This window comes from Balaenoptera physalus (genome assembly GCF_965194825.1).
Source record: "Balaenoptera physalus genome assembly, chromosome: 13".
In the NCBI taxonomy this organism is placed as follows: domain Eukaryota; kingdom Metazoa; phylum Chordata; class Mammalia; order Artiodactyla; family Balaenopteridae; genus Balaenoptera; species Balaenoptera physalus.
Genome location: NC_138892.1, coordinates 41,151,060 through 41,175,010, shown reverse-complemented (window position 1 = coordinate 41,175,010; position 23,951 = coordinate 41,151,060). Strand labels below are relative to the sequence as shown.

At 36.2% G+C, this 23,951-nt stretch overlaps 1 protein-coding gene across 10 annotated transcripts in view; it reads left to right on the top strand.

The window, feature by feature from the left end:
* NAV3 (neuron navigator 3) overlaps window positions 1-23,951 on the top strand; it is an 867,875-nt gene that overhangs the window by 773,284 nt on the left and 70,640 nt on the right. For 7 of the 10 annotated variants that reach the window (XM_082418853.1, XM_082418852.1, XM_082418850.1 and 4 more), the window contains 7 exons: window positions 5,026-5,158; window positions 5,818-6,088; window positions 6,929-7,637; window positions 9,677-10,165; window positions 13,913-13,954; window positions 15,355-15,515; window positions 21,214-21,402. In XM_082418853.1, coding sequence (XP_082274979.1) covers window positions 5,026-5,158; window positions 5,818-6,088; window positions 6,929-7,637; window positions 9,677-10,165; window positions 13,913-13,954; window positions 15,355-15,515; window positions 21,214-21,402 — 1,994 coding nt within the window. The remainder of the gene's footprint in view (window positions 1-5,025; window positions 5,159-5,817; window positions 6,089-6,928; window positions 7,638-9,676; window positions 10,166-13,912; window positions 13,955-15,354; window positions 15,516-21,213; window positions 21,403-23,951) is intronic. The other 3 variants (XM_082418848.1, XM_082418851.1, XM_082418855.1) reach the window with 2 other exon arrangements.

Sequence of the window (23,951 nt, the reverse complement as noted above, 5' to 3'; positions counted from 1 at the left end):
AACACCAAAATAGTGGTTATATTGTAACAAGTGATATATGCTGTAATACAGTGGTTAACATTTATTTCCTCTGATCACTCTGCAGTATCTCTGTCATGAAGAAATGCTTGAATTCTTCAAATGAGTGGTAGTGGCTCTGTCCTGCCACACAGTTAACATTCATCTCTATTACAACATTTGCCATTTTGTATTATAACAATTTGTTTAAACTTCTGACCTCCACAATAAGCAGTGAGTTCTTCAAAGGAGAGGAGCTATAATTTATTCATCACTTAATGAATAAGAGCAGATTCTTACTAATAGCTTTTATGGAAGGAGGGACAGACATGCACAGTGGCGATGTGGAACACAAGGAGGGCCATGTCACCTATAGCTGAGATGGATTTTCAAGGATTAGAGACAACTTGATTAACAGTGGATCCAGGTGAGAGAAGAGAGGTAATAACACTAATATTTTATGGCAGAAGGATAAACAGGTAGTCAGTAACTGAAAGGGAAAAGAATTGTTAACGAGAAATGATGGAATCTAGGTGGAGTGAATTTGAGATGTTGACAGGACATCCTTGAGAAAGTGTTCAGTAGAAGGCTGGAAATGCTGATCAATTAATCAGGAAAGAAGTCTGGATTAGAGATGTGAATTGGAGTGTCATAATCATGGAGGTGATATTGAAGTTGTGAAAGACTAATAAGAAATTTCCAAGAAAGAATGTCTAAGGTGAGTTAAGATTAAGTACTGAATTTTGAGGAATTCAAAGGAATCCCAAAGAAGAGGAGAAAAGTAAAGGGTTCTGTGGATTGGTGAAGTTTGCAAAGAGCCTGTAAAGGCTCATCATTGGTGTATTTCAAGGTAAAAGGGGTGAGAATATGGGAGGCAATGGAGTGGAATGCTGACCAAGCTTTGGGACGTAATTCCTGGGTTCAAATCCCAGCTCCATCATGGGCCTTGGGCACATCATTCAAACTACCTGAACCCCTTTATCTTTGCAAAGAGCCTCTAAAGGCTCATCATTGGTGTATTTCAAGGTAAAAGGGGTGAGAATATGGGAGGCAATGGAGTGGAATGCTGACCAAGCTTTGGGACGTAATTCCTGGGTTCAAATCCCAGCTCCATCATGGGCCTTGGGCACATCATTCAAACTACCTGAACCCCTTTATCTTTACAATGCCTGTCTCATGGTTCTGTTTGGGATTAGATTATATAAAATATTTTAGAGTAGGACACATAGTAAGCACTCAGTCCATGGGTTTATTGACCTCAATGAAAGCAGTTTCACTAAAGTATTAGGAGAAAGATCTTGGAATCCAGAGGAAGAAGAGAGAAAGCTATATCTTTGGAATTTGAAGGAAACCACTTTTGGAGTAGGCAGAATTTCTTAGTAGCGCTGAGAAATCACCTGAGGTTAGATAACTTGAATCTATATGTATTCAGTCATTATAATTATTATGTATTATGAAATATACAATAATATTGTTATATTAGTCATTCTGATTAGTTGAATTTGCTGTCATTTTCCAAAATAATAATGGAGAAAACATGTTTAATTAACATAGAGACAGGACCGGTATGGAAGACCATTATGGTGGCAAGAACTAGAACAGAGTACTGGTTAGATTATGACTTTAGTGATCCTTTTGTTCCAGCATCTTTGGATCCTGCATCATTTGGTAAAGAGCTCAGTGGAGTAAAAAACACAAGAAGGCCATTAAAAATAGATAATAGGAAGTAGCTATAAACTAGACATAAAAATCAGGAAATCAGTAGATTTTAGAGCACCGGAAGTGTAGAAGACTGTGATCAAAAAATGAGATTGCAGAATTTGAGATCTTAGAGGTAAAGCAGTTTGAGGAGATGGAAAAATGTAAAGTATTATCAAATGGTTCATATAAATGATTCATTTGCTTCCCACACTACTCTGTGAGATAGAGAGATCAGAGTAGCAAGTTTAAGTGAACATACTAGCTATGCCCCTCTAAAAAAGGCTCAAGTGAAAGACTTTAATTTTAGGAATCCATTGTGCTTTACATTACACCAGGATAAATTTGGAAATTTGTTCTTCGTGTCTATGATGTTTGTTAGTTTGATATATTTTTATTTTTCTATCAAGAGATTGAAACTTTATATCTTATTTTGGATTCTTTCAGTTATATCATTTTAACTACAAAGTCATTGTGTTCATTTGAGTCTTTATATGGTTTTAAAACAAGTGATTTTTTAAAATTCTAGTAAGAGTTGATACATTTACTTTTAGTCGCTAATGCTAAGATTAACATTGGTAAACGCTATTATTAGAAATATTGATTCTATCTTCCTTGCCAGAAAAATAGTTACTTTAAAAATATTCATTTTTAAAAAAAGGTAAAACTTCCTCTTTGTTTAATTTTGCTCTTTGAGTACTGAATATATTGTGGTAAGTATTTCTTAAAAATTCATTTCATATGACTATGAAAGATTACCTCTGTAACTGCCTTTCTTTTAATCTCAATAAAACATGAGAATTTATTAAACATTTATGTCAGCCATTGCCATAAATAGTAGAAATTAAAAGAAAAATACTCCACAGTTCTGTGCTCAGAAAACTCACAGGCTAATGGTCCATTTTGACACATATTTATAGATTTATAAAACAATGTGCTAAATCCAGTCCTATAAGTCTGCATAGTATTATGGCAGTGCAGAGGGGAAGCTATCTAATTCATCCCGACAGCGGCAGGTAAAAGGGGCTTCCCAGAAGATGGATGCTAGAACTGCATTACCAGATAAATGTGGGTTAGTCAAGTACACACAGGGGTACCTTGATTGAAGACAGAGGTTGGAAATAATGTGATGGTGATGGGAATTGAATGCAGCTCTAAGTCAGAGGGCGCAAAGTGAGGCAGGGGATGTAAAGAGTTTAAGCTCAAGAGGTAGGCTAGGGCCACGTAATGGAAAGCCTCGTATGTCTTTTAAAGGAGCCTGAACTTTGCTTTAGACTAGTGCTTGCCCAAGTGTGTATATTTATAATTTTATGATTATATGCATGCATTCCTATGAGAAGGTAATATATGTATTACACTGCATATATAAACATGAAAAATTTAAAGATATGTTAAAGAAGAAATAATATTTTTAAGATTATGAATGTATTGATAGAGGTTCTTGGTTGCAAACTACAGAATCTACTATCTAATTTAAGGAATGAAGTGATATAAGAAGGCTCTCTGAATAATTGGGGTGATTGGAGAACCAGGCTCTTTGTAGGTGTTTAGCCAACCATAGCTCTAGGGTATCACTGCTTCCTCTACTTGGCACCTCTGACCCTTGGAATTAGAGACCAGATATCTGCCAGTGTTTACAAGAGAAAAATTGAATGACTGCTACTGTGTTTGCCAGAAGATTTTCTCATTTGTGACTCTGTAGGCCCTTTGTTATATGTCATATCTGTCTATAAGGGAGTCTGGAAATGTGAGTTTTTTGCAGTCTGCCTTCAGAAGGTAAGACTCATAATGTGGGAACTTATCAAAATAAGATGTAGGGAAGATATTCAAAAGATTTGAGCAGCCACAAATGGCAGGTATTTGCTACAGTGGTACAAAATACTCTTTTGCTGTCATTAAAAATACAATTATTATTGGTAATAATATGATTTATAAATGTGTTTGGTCATCATGTTTTAAGCTCTCAGTAGCTAATATCTCAAGCAAAATACTCACCTGGGGGGAGATCATCATTAATGATATTTTCTATAAGTTCAAATTTCAGATTTTCTTCTTGATAATTACTTTTTTAGTTGGTTTGCTATATGATCTAAATACATCACTTTTATTTGGAATGTGTGGTGAGACTCATAAAGTACACATAGCAGAGTAGGAAAAGTTACCAGTTCACTATCCCTTTATGGTTAGCTTGTGTTTTCGTTACAAATATTCTCTTCAATGTGTGGATTATTTGCGGGTGGGTTTTTTAAAGCCACTTGTCTATTTTATGAGACTTAACTTTTGTCTGTATCCAGTTTACATGAATTCAATTAATAGAGTGCAGGTGAGCAGCAGTGTATCATAGGAGACTGAGAACCAGCCAGTAAGTGAGAGAACCATGGTTCAACCCTTCACCCTGTGGAGCTCCCATTCTCATTCAGCTGACCCTGCTCACCCTACATTACTTCTGCATCTTCTGACACACTGACTAAGTGAGGGTGCCTATGTTAGCCTGCACATGAATATTAATATAGCCTATTTTACTTCTTCTTCTTTAGATTAAGAACAGATGTATTCAGAATTTCAGATATTTTTCTTATGCCCCAAGCGATTACTTTGTGCACCTCTCAGGGCAGGTGCATTACGTTTTGGAATCTACTACCTTGGTAAAGAGAAGTCTTTGAAGAGTGGTACATAAGGAAGTGACATGGCCAGATGTGAACATTTGAGCACTGACCCAAATTTAGCAGATGAAGTTTATTGAGAAAGACTGAAGGCAGGAAGGCCAGATAAAAGAATATTGTATGTTGCTCAGGCCAGAAATGGCAGGAGGGATGATATGATAGAATAAGTCTCAATCTTCAAGATTTGGTAAATGATTGGGAGTAGTTATTGGTAGGAGAAAGAATGAGGAATGATTTTCTGGTTCCTGACCAAAGCACAGTTTTTTGTTTTGTTTTGTTTTTAATTTTTAATACAACAGGTGAATTCTTACATGCTGTGTGACTCCTGATTGCCTTCTCAGGGGAAAAAAAAGGTTATGGATAATGTTCTTCTTTCCTGATGCCATGCAGTATTTGTAGCAGTATTTTCATTCATTCTATAAACATTCCCCTGGATCTGCTGTAGACACTGATTCTTAGCAAACCTCTGATAAGATTACTCTCAGGTTTGCGCTCAGTTCTTAGCAGTATGATTTTCCAAAAATGGAAAGTGCACATTTTTCATCATAAGATTAAAAAAATAAGAATTCTCTTCCCAACGCATGACACACGTTAAATGGGAGTGTGGGTGACTTTTGCATCGTGCCTCGTGTGCTCAGCTCATTACTGCTGCCTGTTTTGCCTTTAGCTGGGATGACAGCAGCTCGGTGAGCAGCGGCCTCAGTGACACCCTGGATAACATCAGCACTGATGACCTGAACACCACGTCCTCCGTCAGCTCTTACTCCAACGCCACTGCCCCGTCCCGAAAGAACATGCAGGTGAGAATTGCCCTCTCTCTTTCCCCAGTGCTTCTGCCACATTTTCCCCCAAATTATGTTGCATTGCACTAAAACATAGCACAACCTCTTAATCTGAAGGAATTGCATAAACTGAAGCAGTTTAAGTATGTATATTTTTTCAGTTGATTACAGTCTAACCCAGAAAGCCTTATGTTGCCATATCTGTCTTTATAATAATATGTGTGTCTAGAACTCCAAAAATGATTTTAATAGTCTAATTTTGGATAGTTCCTGATTACTTTTATACTGATCTCTGAGACACATTGCTGGGTCTCTTGTGAATGGTGAATCGAGAATGAATATTAGGTAATTAAGTTTTATTTTGTCTTACTTTTCCTTGTTAGATTTGACATAGAAAGTGCCTTCCTCTCTGGAGTATTCAATTGGGGTTTTCTGCACACATTTCTTCTGACATTCTCTAATATGTGCAATTGAGAATTATAGGGCTAAAATTAAGGAAACTTAAATGAAGACAGAGATAAAAAAAAATAGAGGAGTCTTCAGAACTCTTTTGAAATACAAATCACTGCTTCTTTTTTTTTTTTTTTTAACTAGTTATCTGAAAGGACATTCCAGGGCCCAATTCACACTTGATAGACTTTTCTGCACAAAGTTTTTCTGTCCTATTTTCTTCATAGCTGAAGACAGATTCAGAGAAACGATCTGCAACAGATGAGCCCTGGGATAGTACTGAGGAGGTGAAAAAAACAGAGGAGGACTTCGATAGCCATGGGGATGGAGGTGGCAAGTGGAAGGGCGTTTCCTCTGGACTTCCTGAAGACCCTGAGAAGACAGGGCAGAAAGCCTCCCTGTCTGTTTCACAGACAGGCTCCTGGAGGAGAGGCATGTCAGCCCAAGGAGGAGCGCCATCTAGGCAAAAAGCTGGAACCAGTGCGCTCAAGACCCCTGGTAGGCTTGTCATCTGGCAGCTGTTATGCCAAATTGTTTTCTTGTTTCCATTCGATCTTTTTGTCTTTCATAGTAGCTTTTCTTAATTAAATCAGATTTTTCTTCATGCTAAATTTCTAAATTTCACATGCTTTGTCATATGCATCCACATGAATGTAACGATCCAGGCATCCTCTAGAGGGCATCATCATGATTTGGTGAGTGTCTATTTTGCCACAGTCATTTCTGATCATGTGGAAATAAAATAAGCCTACTTATTAATAAACATAAGATTGCCTTCATTCTGACTTTCTTATGAAAGTTTGGAATATTTATGTTCACTCTGCCCGTATGTTTCACTTCCAACTCTGAGAGAAAGAGCAGTCACGCTCATCTACCTGGAAGGCTGGAGATTTGAAACATCATTTCTGAATTAGACTTGATGCAAAACGAGAGTGAAAGAATTGTGCAAATTGTACTATCCTTTTTTTTTTTTTAAAGACTCTCTCCCTATTTTAAAAATGGTTCCTCATTTTAAATAGTGCCACCTGAAGTACTGATGTAACGGGGCACTCCAAATACAATCATCTCAGAGATAGTCAAATGAATTCCTTTTTGAGCACTTAGTTTGATGAGATTAAGTGCTATCTTTATAAAGGAAGGGAGTTGCAAGATATAAGTCAATAATAAATAGCAAAAATAGGCGTTTTCATTTTATCTCCTTGAGCTCTCGTCACTTTCCTCTAACAGCCATATTTTTACAGCTTTGTAGTTAATCCTCTGAATGTATTAAGAGGACATGCCTATTTTGTGAAATCAAAATGTGCAGGCACATAAATTGGTGTATTTTTCACTCATTAGGGAAAACTGATGATGCCAAAGCTTCTGAGAAAGGGAAAACTCCCCTGAAAGGATCGACTCTACAGAGGTCTCCTTCAGATGCAGGAAAAAGCAGTGGAGATGAGGGGAAAAAGCCCCCCTCAGGCATTGGAAGATCAACGGCCACTGGCTCTTTTGGATTTAAGAAACCAAGTGGGGTAGGGTCATCTGCCATGATCACAAGCAGTGGAGCCACCATAACAAGTGGCTCAGCAACACTGGGTAAGATCCCCAAATCTGCTGCCATTGGTGGGAAGTCAAATGCCGGGAGAAAAACCAGTTTGGACGGTTCACAGAATCAGGACGATGTTGTGCTGCACGTCAGCTCGAAGACCTCCCTGCAATACCGCAGTTTGCCCCGCCCGTCCAAATCCAGCACCAGTGGCATTCCCGGCCGAGGTGGCCACAGATCCAGCACCAGCAGTATAGATTCCAATGTCAGCAGTAAGTCAGCTGGTGCCACTACCTCGAAACTGAGAGAACCCACGAAGATCGCCTCAGGGCGCTCGAGTCCCGTCACTGTCAACCAGACAGACAAGGAGAAGGAAAAAGTAGCAGTCTCAGATTCAGAGAGTGTTTCTTTGTCTGGTTCCCCCAAATCCAGCCCCACGTCTGCTAGTGCCTGTGGGACACAAGGGCTCAGGCAGCCAGGGTCCAAGTATCCTGACATTGCCTCACCTACATTTCGAAGGTAAGAAAGCATAAAATGATGCTGAGAAAATATAAAATGCTATATCTTAGGATATATGTGTGTCCTATATCCTGTCGTATAAAAGATGTATATCCTAAACATATGTGTCCTAAGTATATATGTTCTATGACACATATATCTTAGAATGTTTTATTCAGTTTCTGAGTAAAATGAGTTTTATGAAGCTGATGATATAAATAGCTTGTGAAAGAAATATCGCTCATTTTGAGAAATGCTTCAACTTTGTAGTTTCACTATCATTGTCATATTAGCAACACAGATAGCATTTATGAGAGACTTAAAAGCAGATGGCAATACCTAGGGGGAGTGATAAAATAGTAGCTTGCAAAATTTCCAGAGATTTTCATCTTTCCACAGTTAAAAATAAAATAGAATGTAATAGGTCTTTATGACTATTGGTATTCATTTCTAGCGTTTATATTATCTTGCTGGCTCTTAATGAGCTGATGATCATGAGTGTGGACGAAGTTGTGTTCCTTGTACAGTACTGGATCACAATGGACAGATGTATATAGTACCATATCTTGACATATGAATGAAAATCAAGGTATGATATGACTGACAGAATTTGAAAAACTTTGGATGTTAGATACAGGATTATAACTAAGGAATGGGCTAGGTTTTCTAACTCTTCATCAGCTTTCTTTGATATGACTCTGATAAGCAGCAGGACTTGGTTTCTGCACCGGGACTGTCTTTGGTATTGAATATGCAGAGTTCTCCTTCGAGATATCACTGTTTTAAATACTGATGTGTTTTTTAAGTGGCAGGAAAATACATACAGTGAAAGACTTGGGACAAATAGTCAAACCTCTCTGGGTCCGTTTCCTCATCTATGGAATGATAGAGGTTGATTTGTCTTTCATGACATGTTAAGTATTTTTAATGTTTTTATTATACTGACTAACCCAAGAACCTTGATATCTGGGAGATATCAAGGGTCTTGAACCATTTACTTTTATATTTCAGGCAATCTCAGATACATGGCTGTTTGCAAAACCTAGAGGTTTTATATCTCTCAGTAGCAATATTAGTCCTGAAGAGCTGTTTTTTTGAAATTTTGCCTCGCGTTGGAAAGAATAGTCTGTAGTAGTGGGAGTAAATATCTCTGTTGCTTAAGTAGAAGCCAGTGGTGCCCTCCAGTGGCCCTTACCTATGAAACAATTTCTCATATTCGTCACAAAATGTTTCACTGTAGGAAATACAGATTCCACTGCAACTTAATTAGTCATCGTTATGCCATTACTTCATGTCACTTTATTTCCATATTTACATAAATTCGATTATATCATCTGCTTCATTTACAAAACTAAAATGTTTTCTGAACTAAACTCCAACATCTAACTTAGCACCAACTGTGTTTTAAATCACTATTACAGATATGTATTTGAATAGCACTGGCAACTGACATAAAACCCTTTGGTCTTTCTTGGGGAAAATACAGACAAACCAACATGTTGCTGTCAGTGTCCAATATTGTTTCTAAACAAATACTCTCTGAAAGTCAATCAGGCCACCAGCTATACAGCATAACCTCCTAAACCTTGCCTTAAGCATTCCTTTTAGATTTTGAATAAACTGTTAAAATGAAAAGAAAAAAAGAAAAGAAACATAATTTACATGTTATATACCGAATGCGTAGAAGTTGTTTCATTATAATGGTTCTGTAAATAGGTAGCAGCAAGTACGTGCAAACTATTTAATTTTTGCAAAAGATTCTCATGATCGCTTAATTGTGAAAACCAGGGACTTTCATGTTTGATTTACAGTTCCTTTTGTTTGGCCCATGTCCCCCCACCACTGGGGTGGCAGCCCAGGACCGACTTACCCTTTTGGCGATATGAGAGATTTTTGGCACTAGAAGTTCAAGCTTATCAAGTTCATTAACATAGAGACAGGAAGTGCTCGGTAGCTCGGTCCACCAAAGCACACTTGGCTCTATGTACTGTAACCCTAAATATTAAATGTGGATATTAGTTTCTCGGAACAACTGAAGTTGTTATTTGTTTTTCTTTTAGGTTGTTTGGTGCCAAGGCAGGTGGCAAATCTGCCTCTGCACCTAATACTGAGGGTGTGAAATCCTCCTCTGTAATGCCCAGTCCTAGTACCACATTAGCGCGGCAAGGCAGTCTGGAATCACCGTCGTCTGGTACGGGCAGCATGGGCAGTGCTGGTGGGCTAAGTGGCAGCAGCAGCCCTCTCTTCAATAAACCCTCAGACTTAACTACAGATGTTATAAGCTTAAGTCACTCGTTGGCTTCCAGCCCAGCATCGGTTCACTCTTTCACATCAGGTGGTCTCGTGTGGGCTGCCAATCTCAGCAGTTCCTCTGCTGGCAGCAAGGACACTCCAAGTTACCAATCTATGACTAGCCTCCATACGAGCTCTGAGTCCATTGACCTCCCCCTCAGCCACCACGGCTCCCTGTCTGGACTGACCACAGGCACTCACGAGGTGCAGAGCCTGCTCATGAGAACGGGTAGTGTGAGATCTACTCTCTCAGAAAGGTGAGCTCTCCTGGAGGCGTCGATGAAGTCCTCTCCCCCTCCTCCCTGCACTGTGCCTACCTCTCCCCACACCCCGCTCAATTCCCTTGATTTCAGTGGGAGTGCCGCTTTGCAGAGGGACGTCAGATGGATGAGACTGGCTGGGCCTTTTCTTTGGTCTCATTACCAAGTCTGTAGAAGGAAAAAAACCATTAAGGATCCATAAAAAATTGAATAATTAGTTTCTTAATATGAATGCATACATATATACCCAATAGGCAATTTAAATAAAATTCATAGCATGTATTTATGTATTGAATGATGTTTTCTCAAGGCATGTCAATGATTTGGCTTGAGCTCCAGGACAGCACAGCTCCTTAGGATAATTTAAGCATTTTTAAAGACCAAATTTAAATGGATTCTACAATTATGCTCAGAGTAAAATGTTCGATTGGCTTTATTAGCATTTCTATGGAAAAATGGCAAATGGATCACTGGGAATCCTAGTTGAAGTGGAAGAAAGATCAGTTGTCAGATATGAATTCTTAGAGAAAATTACAACACTGGTGACATTTTTAGTAGGCCCTTTAAAAATAAACCACATTACAAGGTGTTTCTCATTGATTTAATGAATTACTGTTTTCTTCTAAACTTAAAATGAAGACCATAATGAGGTATTCCTTACCTAATATACTTACCAGAAAGCATCTCTGTTGACCAAAATGGCTCTAGATTCTCTTTCCTAAAAAATCCTTTTTCAGATATTTTGGTACTGACTCTTTCCCCCAGGCACATGTCTTAAAACTGCCCCGTTTTTCCTGATGAACTTAATGCTGTTTGTTTCTTGGCACACCTAAAGCTTTCAGAAATGGTCTTGGCTGTATATCTTAATTGAGTTATTTGTGAAAGCACCCCTGGCCACTGAAAATGCCTGATACCTTTCCCAAACTTTTGTTCAGTCTATTATTGATGCTGACATATCACCTCAAACTAAGCACGCGGCAAATAGGTTATTGTTTGTTAACCAGAATCAACCTCCAAGATACTGATTAGTTTTTAATCATGAATATGACTGCAACAAGTTGACCGTTTAACCATCAACCTACTTCTTTGGCATTGATACATTAAAACACAGAAAAATGGTCAAGTAATTATCTGTAACCAAGTAACCCTCAAATAAAACCGGATGTTAAGATTGATGAGTTTTATGCAACATAAATGCAATGTTAATATTTTACTTTGATCTGTATTTTAACAGAAGTCAGTATATATATATATATATATATATATATATATATATATATATATAGTCTCAGTATAGAAATACACTGGCAAATATACAGTTACTTATTCTCTTTAAGCAAATCTTTTTTTTTTTTTTCAGTCTTTGAAATAGACCAGTTTTACGGATGGATGTATTATAAATAGCCAGATAAATAATTTTTCTAAAATAAATTTTAAATAAACTAATTTTGAATAAATAAATGTTCTGCCCTTGGTTCTTAGTAAAATATATTGATGAATATTAAACTGTGAAAAGCAAATTATCTTCATAGGTATATTATATAATATAAACATTTAATTAGTTTCTTCCAGTAGATTACTAGATTGAAATAATTTTTGATATAAGAAATTGTGCTTTTTCTTTCTTGCGAACAAATTTGCAAGCAATAGCAATTTATTCTAATCCTTTAAAGTGCACCCAAGAACTTTATGATCCCTTGAAGAGAAAATTAGATCCTATCAGAGATCCTGGCTTAATCATAATTAAGTCCGCAGAATGTTGGGAACATCAAGGAAACCAAAGAGCCATGCCTAAGAGAAAATGTGCCAAAGTGTAATATTTAAGACAAAGTAATTAGAAAGATATAATAGAGATGTATGTAAGTCCATGACTTACCTGTTTATCTACGATTTCAGAAGACTTTATTGATACTCATTATCCTAGTACTGTTAAATAGTTTTTCATTCAGATTTTAATTTTAGTCTAAATTTCTCCTCATTAAAATATCATAAACAAACAAACAAATTCTTTAACAATTTTTCCTCTAACTGCTCTAGATCATTGGTGGCCTTTGGTTATAACTATTAATAGTTCACATTTGTTTTGTTCATTTTGTTTTTTGTGACCAAACCAAACCTTAAAAATAATTTAAAGTTGTAGCCAAATTTTAAAATTTCTGGCTCGTTTTTAACTATCAGATCTGGCTCCCCTGCCTTTATAACCGTGCACTGAAACGGTGCCTGTCTTCTTCAGACTGTTGGTTAAAATTCCTCCTTCACTTAGGCAGGCGTAAGAGTTTTCAACTTTTCAGGGTTTGTGAAAACTGTCTATATTATAAAATCATTAATATCCAGATTCAAACAGATATTTCTACTTAAAGTTTTAACTTATACTGGTAAACTTAAATTTTTTTCTGATTTTTCTTTCATTAAATTCTCTGCATCATACAAACACAATGTTTATACAATTAATAACATGGGCAAAACAATGCCTATTTTCAATGTACTCTGCAATGTTCAAATTAATAAATTTGCACACATGAAAGAGATAATCTTTAAAATGGCTTATGACTATATTAATGTTTCAGCATTGCGTAGTTTATATTTAGAGGTCTCTCATATTTGTTCAGTATGATTCCTTTTTGTTTGTTGGTTTATCTACACTACTAAGAACACATCTGTAGTCAAGATGTATGCTAGAACTGGCCTCTACATAATATGGTAATTACCCTATGTGGACATTCCCAAAACATAAAGTAAAAGTTGTATGATGCTTTTGGATGCTTTCTATTGCAGTGCTAAATAATGGAGTACACATAGAAGAAAACATTTTAGCTTTGATTTTGAGTGATTAAATTTCAAGTCAGTGTGTTTGCATTCATGTTGTATCATCCCCATTATGCATATCATGTGTATTTAATTTTGATCATTTGAGGTTCTAACGGAAGAGATGTATCATTCTGCAAATTCAAATTAATTTTATCACTTGCTTAGCCACATGCCAAAGATTATAACAGAAATTCCTAGACTTATCCCACCTAGTTGTTGACACCCTCTTCCTCTATTTTTAGGAAGGCCACTTCTCATTTTCTCCAGACACATTCTTTCTTCCCCTTCTAAGACCAATTGGGAATTTTTAAAAATAGAAACTGAAAGCTTATAGCCTTTTAAACATCTAATTTATAATTTCTAAAAAGTGGCATAGTTTAATTTCATTAAAATATTTAAATGATGCCAGAAACATTACATTTCAAGCAGATATTATATATTATTTTTCTTCTCTTATGTGTAAGTGGGATTACATCTGCCTTTATTTTTATTAAAGATCATTTAAATACAAAAAATAAGTATTAAAAGGTGTTTTATATCTTCTCTGTCCATTGGAAGTTGTCACTTTAACTTAGGCAGAGAAGATCTTTCTTATTTCCGCCTCTATGATTCTCCTGCATGTGAAATCATAGCAGAAGTCTAGTTATTTGCATGGGGAAGGAAAAACTACCATAGGACTAGGTAAATAGAATCTAGCGGAGAATTATGTTAACATATAATCTATCTTCTCATAGTCCTGTCACTAAATTATCATCGAAGGTGTCACAACAATGGACATCTGGTCTCCTTTGGTTGGCCTTTTCCAATGAGTTAAGCATTAAATATGTGTTACAAAAAGACTTATTTTGTGTAATTCAAACGAACCATTTATGTTGGATGTGTAATTTCGAAGTTTTGTTTACATTATGTCCTTAGGGGTTTTCTTTGTTTTAACAGCATGCAGCTTGACAGAAATACACTACCCAAAAAGGGACTAAGGTATATATTTCTCTCAGCACAATTGCTGCCTTTCTCTGTTGTTACGTAAACTTTTTGTGCTGTCTCTTTACCTCTTTCCTTTTTTGTTTGCGAAGAAGCACCTGACATCGAGGATGAAATCACTTTTAATCCTGATGTTTTCTCTGGCCTGAGGAGTTGGTGAGATGGCCCTCAGGTAGAGATTTTGTTAGAGGCCAAAACTCAGTAAATTAAATCTAATGTAAAAGCCATTATTTCGGAGGCAGCAACTTTTATTCGAATTCAGAACTCACTTCTGAAAATTAAAACAAAATTTTAATTTTCCTAACATTTGCGTCTTGGAGGCATATGCTTGCAAAACCTCGCCCCATATAGTCTACAGATGTGGCCAGTGAATGTTGAAAAGTTGAAGGATGCTCTCATTTGAATCAAAGAACACATATTTTCATCATCAGATGACAAATACTGTAATTAAGGTATAATTTTTAAAGAATCCTTTTGGTAAAAACTAAGAAGAGCTTTATTTTCTATTTTTCAGGGGTGCTGGTATCTATCAGATCAATATAGACATGAATTAGCCTAGTATTACATCATAATATCAAAATAATTATTCAGTTCCTCATAAAAAATAAAATAAAATTTAATGCATGGCCATCCTTTACTGTACACTTTTATCTGATGAGAAGAGATGGAAGGAACTATGAATAGAGATATAACACTGTATGAACATAAGTCGACTGCTCTTTGGTACTAAGAATTTACTTACTCTGATAAAAGTGAATTCTGGCCAAATAGGTTTTTCTCTGTTCTCCTCCTCCTCTCCACTTCCTTAGCAAGAGCAAACAGCTTGCAATTACTCCATTCTAAGAGTTCATTCCAGAAATTTATTTTCCAATAAAGTAAGCCCATTTCTCTCTCCATTTTTTTTTTTTTAAATCCAGACATGGTGTCAAGTGGCATTTTAACCAAAAAAGTGTTTTTCCTTTTTTTTAAAAAAATGATCTGTCAATTTGTGTTCTATTTCCTATGTCTTCCTGTGAGCATTACTGCAATTCCCTTGGCTTCTGGCCTACTACTGTCCACCATGTTTAGTCTGTTTTTTCACCCTCTTCACATCCTTCTAAACACTGTGCTTTTGAGCCCTTCTCGATTAACCTGGCTGTCTGCTCACTGCTTACGATTTTCAACTACATGTCTCACAGAAGCATCATTTTCTTTTCAAAATCCTTTATTTTTTTTCCTGTGAGATTCAAACAGATGGTGTCAAATCATCTGGAAGAACTAAGCAATTATAATTAGATTCAATCTGTTTGAGAATGTTGTTCGGTCTGACTAGTTAGCTCCTCTCAACTGTTTTCTCGTCTCAGTATTGCCTTGCCCTTGCAGATGTGCTGAAGTGTCTTAGCTGTGCTGTTTTGCAGATATACCCCGTCATCTCGGCAGGCCAACCAAGAAGAGGGCAAAGAGTGGTTGCGCTCGCATTCTACCGGAGGGCTGCAGGACACCGGCAGTCAGTCGCCCCTGGTCTCCCCTTCTGCCATGTCATCTTCTGCAACGGGAAAATACCACTTTTCCAACTTGGGTAAAATATTCTAAAACATCAGTTTCATCTTGTTCCTTTCACCACCTGCTCTCCCAGGAGCCCTGGCATCTCTCCATAAGAATGGTTCATTTAAAGAGGAGTTAAAGACACCTTAACAGTACCTTTTATTTGTGTGCTTACTGTCCACAAAATAATTTCCAAACATTATGCAGTTTATTGCTCATGACAACAAGTTGACGTAGGTAATACTGTTGTTATTTTATAGTCTAAGATCCAGAGGCAAAAAGAGATTATTTGACTTAAAAAAAAAGTCTCACCCCTTGTAAGGGGCAGAGGCAGTAATTGATGCCAGAACACCTGACTTTAAGTCTAGGGGTTTTCTCAGAGTCCTCTTAAAAACCAGTAAAACACCTCCTTATTTTCTGTTTAAGTTTTCTTAATCCTTATAAGAAAATGAATTATCTTTTTGTAGAAAAATAGAAAATAGAAATAATTAGGAAGAAGAAAAATATGTGATTCCATGACTCCACGATCACTTCTTTTATCATTTTAAAGTTAAAACTCTCCTTAAGGACTTCCCTGGTGGCACAGTGGTTAAGAATCCGCCTGCCAATGCAGGGGATATGGGTTCAAGCCCTGGTCCGGGAAGATCCCACATGCTGCGGAGCAACTAAGCCCGTGCGCCAAAACTACTGAGCCTGCGAGCCACAACTACTGAGCCCTCGTGCCACAACTACAGAAGCCCGTGCACCTAGAGCCCGTGCTCTGAAATAAGAGAAGCCACCGCAATGAGAAGCACGCAGCGGCAATGAAGAGTAGCCCCCGGTTGCCGCAACTAGAGAAAGCCCGTGTGCAGCAAAGAAGACCCAACGCAGCCAAAATTAAATTAATAAAATAAATAAATCTAAAAAAAAAAAAAAAAAAAAAAAAAAAAAAAAAAACTCTCCTTAAAATGCATATGAGAATTCCTATTAAGATAATAACCTGTGAACATTTTTGGATAAATGCAGTGAAAAGAAATGACTATTTGAGCCATTGGATTACTTTGTGTTTAGCATAATTTGTATGAAATATAAAATCATTTGTGTAAATGTCATAGAAAACACAGGGAAAGTGACAAAATAAAGTCTAAACATGACAGTTATCATTTAATAGATCCAATGCTTTTAAAAATAGATTTCTTTTCTATAAAGTCACATATAAAATAGTATCATTTGTTTTTCTCTTTTCACTTGAGAAGTTTTTTTTTAATGATAGACCAACAGATTGTCCAAATTCTTTAATAATTTGGACTTTTCAACTTTCCGCCCTGTTGGGATAGTCAAAACTATTTCTCTTCTATTGTAACTATTCCTGCTATAGAGAATAGAGCTTTTGACAATGAAAAAAACAATTATTTTGGTCATGGTTCCACATGCACTAATGAATATATATCAAACACCAAGTTTTTGTTGCTAAACATGCACAATGATGAGATTTCTTTGCCTCATAATGGCAAAGAATGGTATAACTTTTACTTTGAGTTGTAGTTACACACACACAGCAGGAAGCTTAAAACTTTGACTTCAAAAAATGAAATAAAAATGTTTTTATAGAGTCATAGGCATATGAAACAAAATCTAATTTTATGCAACATTGGAATCAAACCCATGTCACCTAGTTTGCTGAGTTTGCTGGGTATCTCATGTCTCCTGTCAGTCTTTTCCTTAATTGACATTAATTTGAGTATTTGAATCCCCACTCCATTATTTTCCCATTGTTGTTACTCTGACTCTATCTATTCCATCTTTCTTTGAGAAGAAAAAAAACTCACTACCTACTATGTCTGATCTTAGCAAGTCATTTAACCTCAACTTTCTCTTCTGTTGAATGGGTTCATAATACCTAGGTTATATTGTGAGGCATGACTAATGTGTGCAAAGACACAGGAGATTATCAGACTTGGTGGACTCTGCTACATCATCATTCTTATTGGAAAGAGATGTCTTACACTGTCAGAGACAATTGCAGTAGATTTCAAATTGATCTTACTGCCTCTACTCAAATCTCTCAACATTTTCACCCAGTGGGACTTATGAAGAAAGATCTTCCCATACATGTCAACACACTCTCATGTTCCCAGCCATGTTTTATAAGCATATGTGGATTCAAATCAGGCGTTGTGAGATCTCTATGTTGTATTATTTTACAAGAGAAAACGATGACTAATTTTAAAATCATGAAAATTACTTTTAGAGAATTTGGGTTGTATTTCCAGATCACTGGAACTTACATTTATTAGACAAGAAAGTAGATACTATTAAAATGCAGTCATAAATAAGAGTTACTTTATTATTAAATTTAAAAAACTATATCAAATGTAGCTCTTTAATTTGAATATGGATAGCATTGTCCTACATTTTACTTTGGTCATCACTTGTTTTCAATTTGATCATTAATTTTTCTGAATGATCAGTAAAATAAGTGATTATTACTAACATTCAAGAGTTGCAGTATCCATGTTTTTTTATCCTTACCCATTAAAAATATGTTAATACATAAAATTTTTAGAAATATTACTGTAAAAAATCACATATATATAACAAACATTTAAAATTTAAGATCACTACTATTATGTCATTATTAGTAGACTACTGTGAGCTACTGCCGAAGTAAACTCTGGTTTGTATAGAGTTTCTTGCGTGATAGCTGTGTGAGAAACCATTCCTACCCAAGAAAGCATAACAGAATATATTTATATAAAAAATAATAAATTATTGGATGCAATTTCATTTGCTATTGGTCACAGCCCTTGTGAGGCATCCCATAACCTAGTGAAACTCATTGTCATCGTCCCACAAGTGATGATAATTGCTCAGATTCATTTTTCACCTTGCCTCAAGGGTTACCACGTAGAAGCATTATTATCAACCTGTCACTTTCAAATTATGTATATTTGATGGACCCTTTTGCCTGCAGAGTGATGTTTAAACACCTTTGTATAGGAAGTTTCTTTGCTTTACTCCCAAAGGTCCCTCTACCTCGAATGTCCTTCTACTCCCCTCTCCATATTCACCCTTCAGGACATTCAGAATTAAGCCCTTTCTTCTATACTTATGGAAGAATAGAATCTCAGAGTTGGAAGAGACCTACATCTGGTTCAATCGTGCATCTATTATGTAAATTCTAACGACAGCTTTAGTTTCTCCTCTAAACCCACCAATGACAGAAACTACCTAAATCTAGATATATCACACTTCTGAAGTTCTTTAAATGATCAAATAAACATTTCTTGAATCTCCACCTAGTTCCCAGTTATATTCCCAAATTCCACAAAATAAATTAAAATTAGGTTACATATGACAACTCTTACTAAAACAACATCATAAACTCACTAACTGATGTGTCTAGATGTGGCAGCAAAGTCAGGGGGCAACTTGGAGGTATTTAAAAACCCGCTCCATATTTCTGTCAGTTCCTGTTCTCCTCAAATCATTACAAATAAACATATAATTTAATAAAAACTGTGGCTTTGGTATGATATATAACTTAAGACAAAGTCAGTAGTCCTCTTTTCCCTAATATATAGTCACACCTATATCTGTCCTATTAGAAATGTTTACATGTCTTCTCCTGGCTTTGAATGGATCTTAGAGGCCATTTATTCTGCCATTTTTTTTTTAATTCATGAAGAAACTGAAGGGTAGAAATGGAGGTATTTGCCTAAAGCAAATGGAAAGCAAAGCCACCACTAGAAGCCCTGTACTAATTTGTGTCCCATTACAAAAATTCTCTGTCCGTCATACTTCTGTCTTTTATTGCATAACTTTTCTCAGTCTATTCTATGTTATTAATTTCTCTACCTTTCAGTCACCTCCCCTACAGGTCACTCTTGAAGCCCGGGATCTTGCCATATTTATCTTTCTATTTAACCACAATAACAAAAAAGCAGACCCGTCATAGATTTTAACTTAATTGAACATTCTTAAATAAAATGAATATATTTCCAATGGAGAAGCTATCAGAAGTGCTTATAAATACAAACTATTCCTTTTAAAGTCTACCCTAATCCTCATTACTATTTCACTTTGAATGAGCTAAGTGTTATGTTTTAAAATTATAGAAGGACACTTACTTGGATATCTCTGCAACCATTCTGTAAGAATTACGCAAAGCCAAACAGTGAATGAAATGTCTTTCTAACCTCTATATACATATATTAAAATGATGTACTTCATTGCGTTGAATACTTCATTTATTTAGCAAAAAGTCAATTCATACTGTGGACCTAGAAGAGTACGATTTACCCCAATCCAGATACGTTAAACATAAACATTCAAGTCTAGAATGTCCTTTGGAGTGTCTTTTGGTTGTCCTCAGCTATCAGATTGATTGTCACTGCTGACTGAAGGAATGTGCCTGAAAGATCTCTCTCTCTTACTCTCTCGCTCTCTCTTCTTTTCTTCTTTCTTTCCTTCTTTCCATCCTTTCTTCCCTCCTTCCAATGGATTGGGGACTTTGCAAATCCACAGTTTCTTTCTTTCTTTATTATATGTCACATATGCACACATAGATACAGTTCTTAGGTTTTTCGTTTCTTTTCTTGTCTTTTTTTTACTCTAATTCATAGCTAGCTGTATCAGAGTTGTTCTGTGTATTGATTCATTAGTACCTGTAAAATATCCAGCATAGTGCCTGGCAAATAGGAGATAATCTCCTTAAGTTATCTTATAGTATGTACTCCTCCTATTTTACTTTGTTCTGAGATCCAGTAATTACATTAAGAAATGAAGTCTCTGTGTCAAAGAAAAAAATAACATATTTTGAAACGATATCAGACTATTTCTAAGCCAAAGATATAAATTCCCTGAGGCTTTGAAATTACTCAGCAGTTCTCTTCCTATCTTAAGAGTTTCCTGCCTGCTTTCTCATATGCCTGTAACAATTTGCGTTTCTTAAATATGAGCATTTATGATAAATATATTTCTTAATTTTTCTGCTTTGCTTTTATTCCAAATTTTAAAACAGTATTGTTTTCCAATGTAATTACACATTCAGTCAACCACATCTTTCTTTAAATTGATGATTATCAGTTGGCCTAAAATGTTGAGTGTCATTAGAACTATTTGGCAATAAGCACTGGGTAAATAAATTCATATTCCAAATTACAGACTTAAGGTACTGCTTTGGAAACACAAGTTTATGACTTTTGACAGTCTCACCGTGACATTCTCATCTTAGACACAGTAGAAGGTAGTTTTATGTGATTCACCTCACGATGAGTTATGGATACCACGTACATTAGATTATATTTCATTTTCATTTGCCTCTATTATAACCTGACTTTGATAATAATGATGGTACTGATTATGAACTGACAAAAATTTAGAACTCAGAATGACTGAAAGTCTTTGGCTGCAAGCTTCAAACATTTCTTCCTGGGAAATTTAGATTTCTTGTATTTTATATTCCTTTCTATTTTTGCTTTTCCCATTAAAGTGATCTATTTTTTCTCTAAAAAGAAGGGTGCAGCCTCTAGGAAGACAATCTTTCCTTCAATGGGCAGCAGGAAATACCATGTTATTTCTAGCAAAAAACAGTAGAGGTGGCTCGATGGTTTTGTTTAACACTGCTTTAGAAATTGACATACTGCTTGCCATGAAAGTGCTAGAAAAAAAGAGGATTCCACTGTAACTGCTATTGAAAATTTCAGAGGCAGACATCCCAGAATATAGGCTGTGTGTGCTTTGTTTTTCAGTGAGCCCCACAAATCTGTCTCAATTTAACCTTCCTGGGCCCAGCATGATGCGCTCAAACAGCATCCCAGCCCAAGACTCCTCCTTCGATCTCTACGACGACTCCCAGCTTTGTGGGAGTGCCACATCTCTGGAGGAGAGGCCACGGGCCATCAGCCATTCAGGCTCATTCAGGGACAGCATGGAAGAAGGTAGGCATCGGGGGAAATAAAGATGAAGTTACTTTCGTTAACTCAGACATGAAAACTATCACATCACTCACGTCACAAGGATTCCCTCAACAAAGTAAATAAGTAAAACTCTCACTTGGAAGCCCTGAAGCTTGAAGACATTTTAGTCTGCATTACCTTCTGTTTCTTTCTGTATTTGGAAATAGGCCAGAAACTGTTTAGACTAATACTTGGCTATAGAGCAGTTCAGAGTAAGTCTGGTGTTCTCATACAGAAATCTGTGTAATTTTAGAGACTATTTACCCTGGTGTGCCAAATATCCAAGTGACTGTTTTGTTTGACACCTCAGTTTAAAAACCATAAAAGATACATAAACCAGAAAAAATTCTCTTATGAAACAACCACATGCTGCCGACTTTTATTCTCAGAAACTCCCTCTGGTGTTAGTTTTTATTATCATATTATTTTAGAATTCATATTGTGCCTGCTTTTTGCTTTATAAGTTACATTTCCTTATCCATTACATTAAGATTCTCACCTGACCTAATAAATGTCTTTGTAGTTGTAAAGTTCTACATGAATACTTTATAACAAAAACTCTTTGAAAAACTCAGGAGGCGTAATTGATTTTCAAATGTATGTAATTTTCTAAACTGTATAACCTCAAATGTCAAACTTGATGATAATATTTGAGAGATTTTCTTCTTTGATTTAATGAATGATTTTTAAGTACCCACAAAGGAAAATTGTGGCACACATATTATAAAGCATATCAGCTAAGGATAAAATAAAGGTAAACACAGAAGTTCAAATAGATTAGAATAAAATCAGACGTGTAATCAGCCCTACTATCCTAGTCCTTAGTAAGTCTGTATAAAAGAAGGGACTCTAGATCTTTAAGCATACCAAGGGTTTAAACCTCTGGTCATCCATTTATCTGTGGTATGAACATGAGCTAGTTTTGTAACTTTATTAGCCCTGATTTCTGTATCTGTAATTTCTAAGGACGAAAGCAGAGTCAAGAATAGTTCTGTTCCCTTCTCTTTCCCCTTCCCACCTTCCTATTTAAAGTATCTTCTGACTATAATTGAGGTAGCTGTGAAAATTGACTCCTGGTCTTCAGGTTACCACTGTACATTTATTTAACACGCTGGTACTAAATCAGTTGACCATAGTTGCCACTGCCTTTTGGGATGTTAACCAAACCACTGAATTCACCATGACAGGTAGTGAATTTTACCCTGAGGGTCTGCTGATTGCTTCAAGTGTAGACAAAATGTAATTAATCTGAAATGTAAAGTCATCGCTTTTCTGAAATGGTTCTGTCACTCTCTTCACAGACAGGCCTCTTATAATACTGGAAAAATGATTTGCTAAGCATAATGATGGCTTTCTAGAATGCCTCATTGACAGAGCGAATGCTCTTTATATGCTGGGAAATTCTGGCCTTCCATGTATGAGAATTAAATAATCTGAACTGTTGAAAGCCAGCCCCAGTGGGCGAGATGGCTTTTTGATGTCTATACATTGAATACTGAATTATTATAATTCTTAAATTATGCTCTAAAATCAAGGAATTGTTGGACAGGAAATGTAAGGGACTTTATTGATTCCCTGCCCGGTGCTCATGGTGAAAGATGAGGAGACTGAGCCACAAACTTTAAGGTTATAGACCTAAGCAGCAGAAAAAGACTAAAAATGGGATCTCCTGATTTATCGGCCACCTTCCTACTGGTACACCATGCTAACAGTCTAAGTTCACACCAGTGTTACTAGAAGTTGAAAGAATGTGCTTTTGTTTAAAGATGACTAGCATTTTTCACATCTCACAGAGTGATTTGCTCAAGCTAGGACTCTGGGAGTCGTCTTTTATTCCGCTTTTGACCCACATCAGTTTTAAAGAGGTTCTTCCTGGTGTCTCTCAAATTCATCCCTTTATTTTCATCCCAACTGCCTCTATCCTACACAGTTTTCCTGCTCCTCTCCAGACCAGGTCGTGAGCACCCCCAGGTGCTTTTGTAGTACCCAGAACATTGCTCTTAATAGTATTTATATGACCCTGTTGTGATTATCTTTTTAGTTACATATCTTTCTACTTCTTTTTGAGCTCCTAGGATTGTGACATTCAATTTTACAGTCCCAGCATCTAGCAAGGGCCTGTCACATTGTGTGCATTTGACTAATGTTTGTTTAATGGATGAGTAAGCAGAAATAACCTTACATTATCCCACAATGAAAAGAGGAAGAACTTTTCTACAAATATAATTAAGCACAATTTTATGCACCTTTTGGGCTTAATATTGTACATTGGACTTGCAGAAATAGAAATCATTCTGTTAATTGTTTAAGATTGGTATTTTGATGCACCTACCTAAAAGACAGTATGCAATTTCCACCCTTAATTTCAATGAGACACCACCTTGAAATAAGAAGTACTTTTCTGTTACTAAAATTAGGAAGGAAACCATCCTTCTCCATTAGAATGGGTATAATCAGCTTGTCACAGATGACGCTGGAAGAGCTTATTTCCCTGAAAGTTTATGGAGAAAAAAAGTGAAAATGGATCTTTG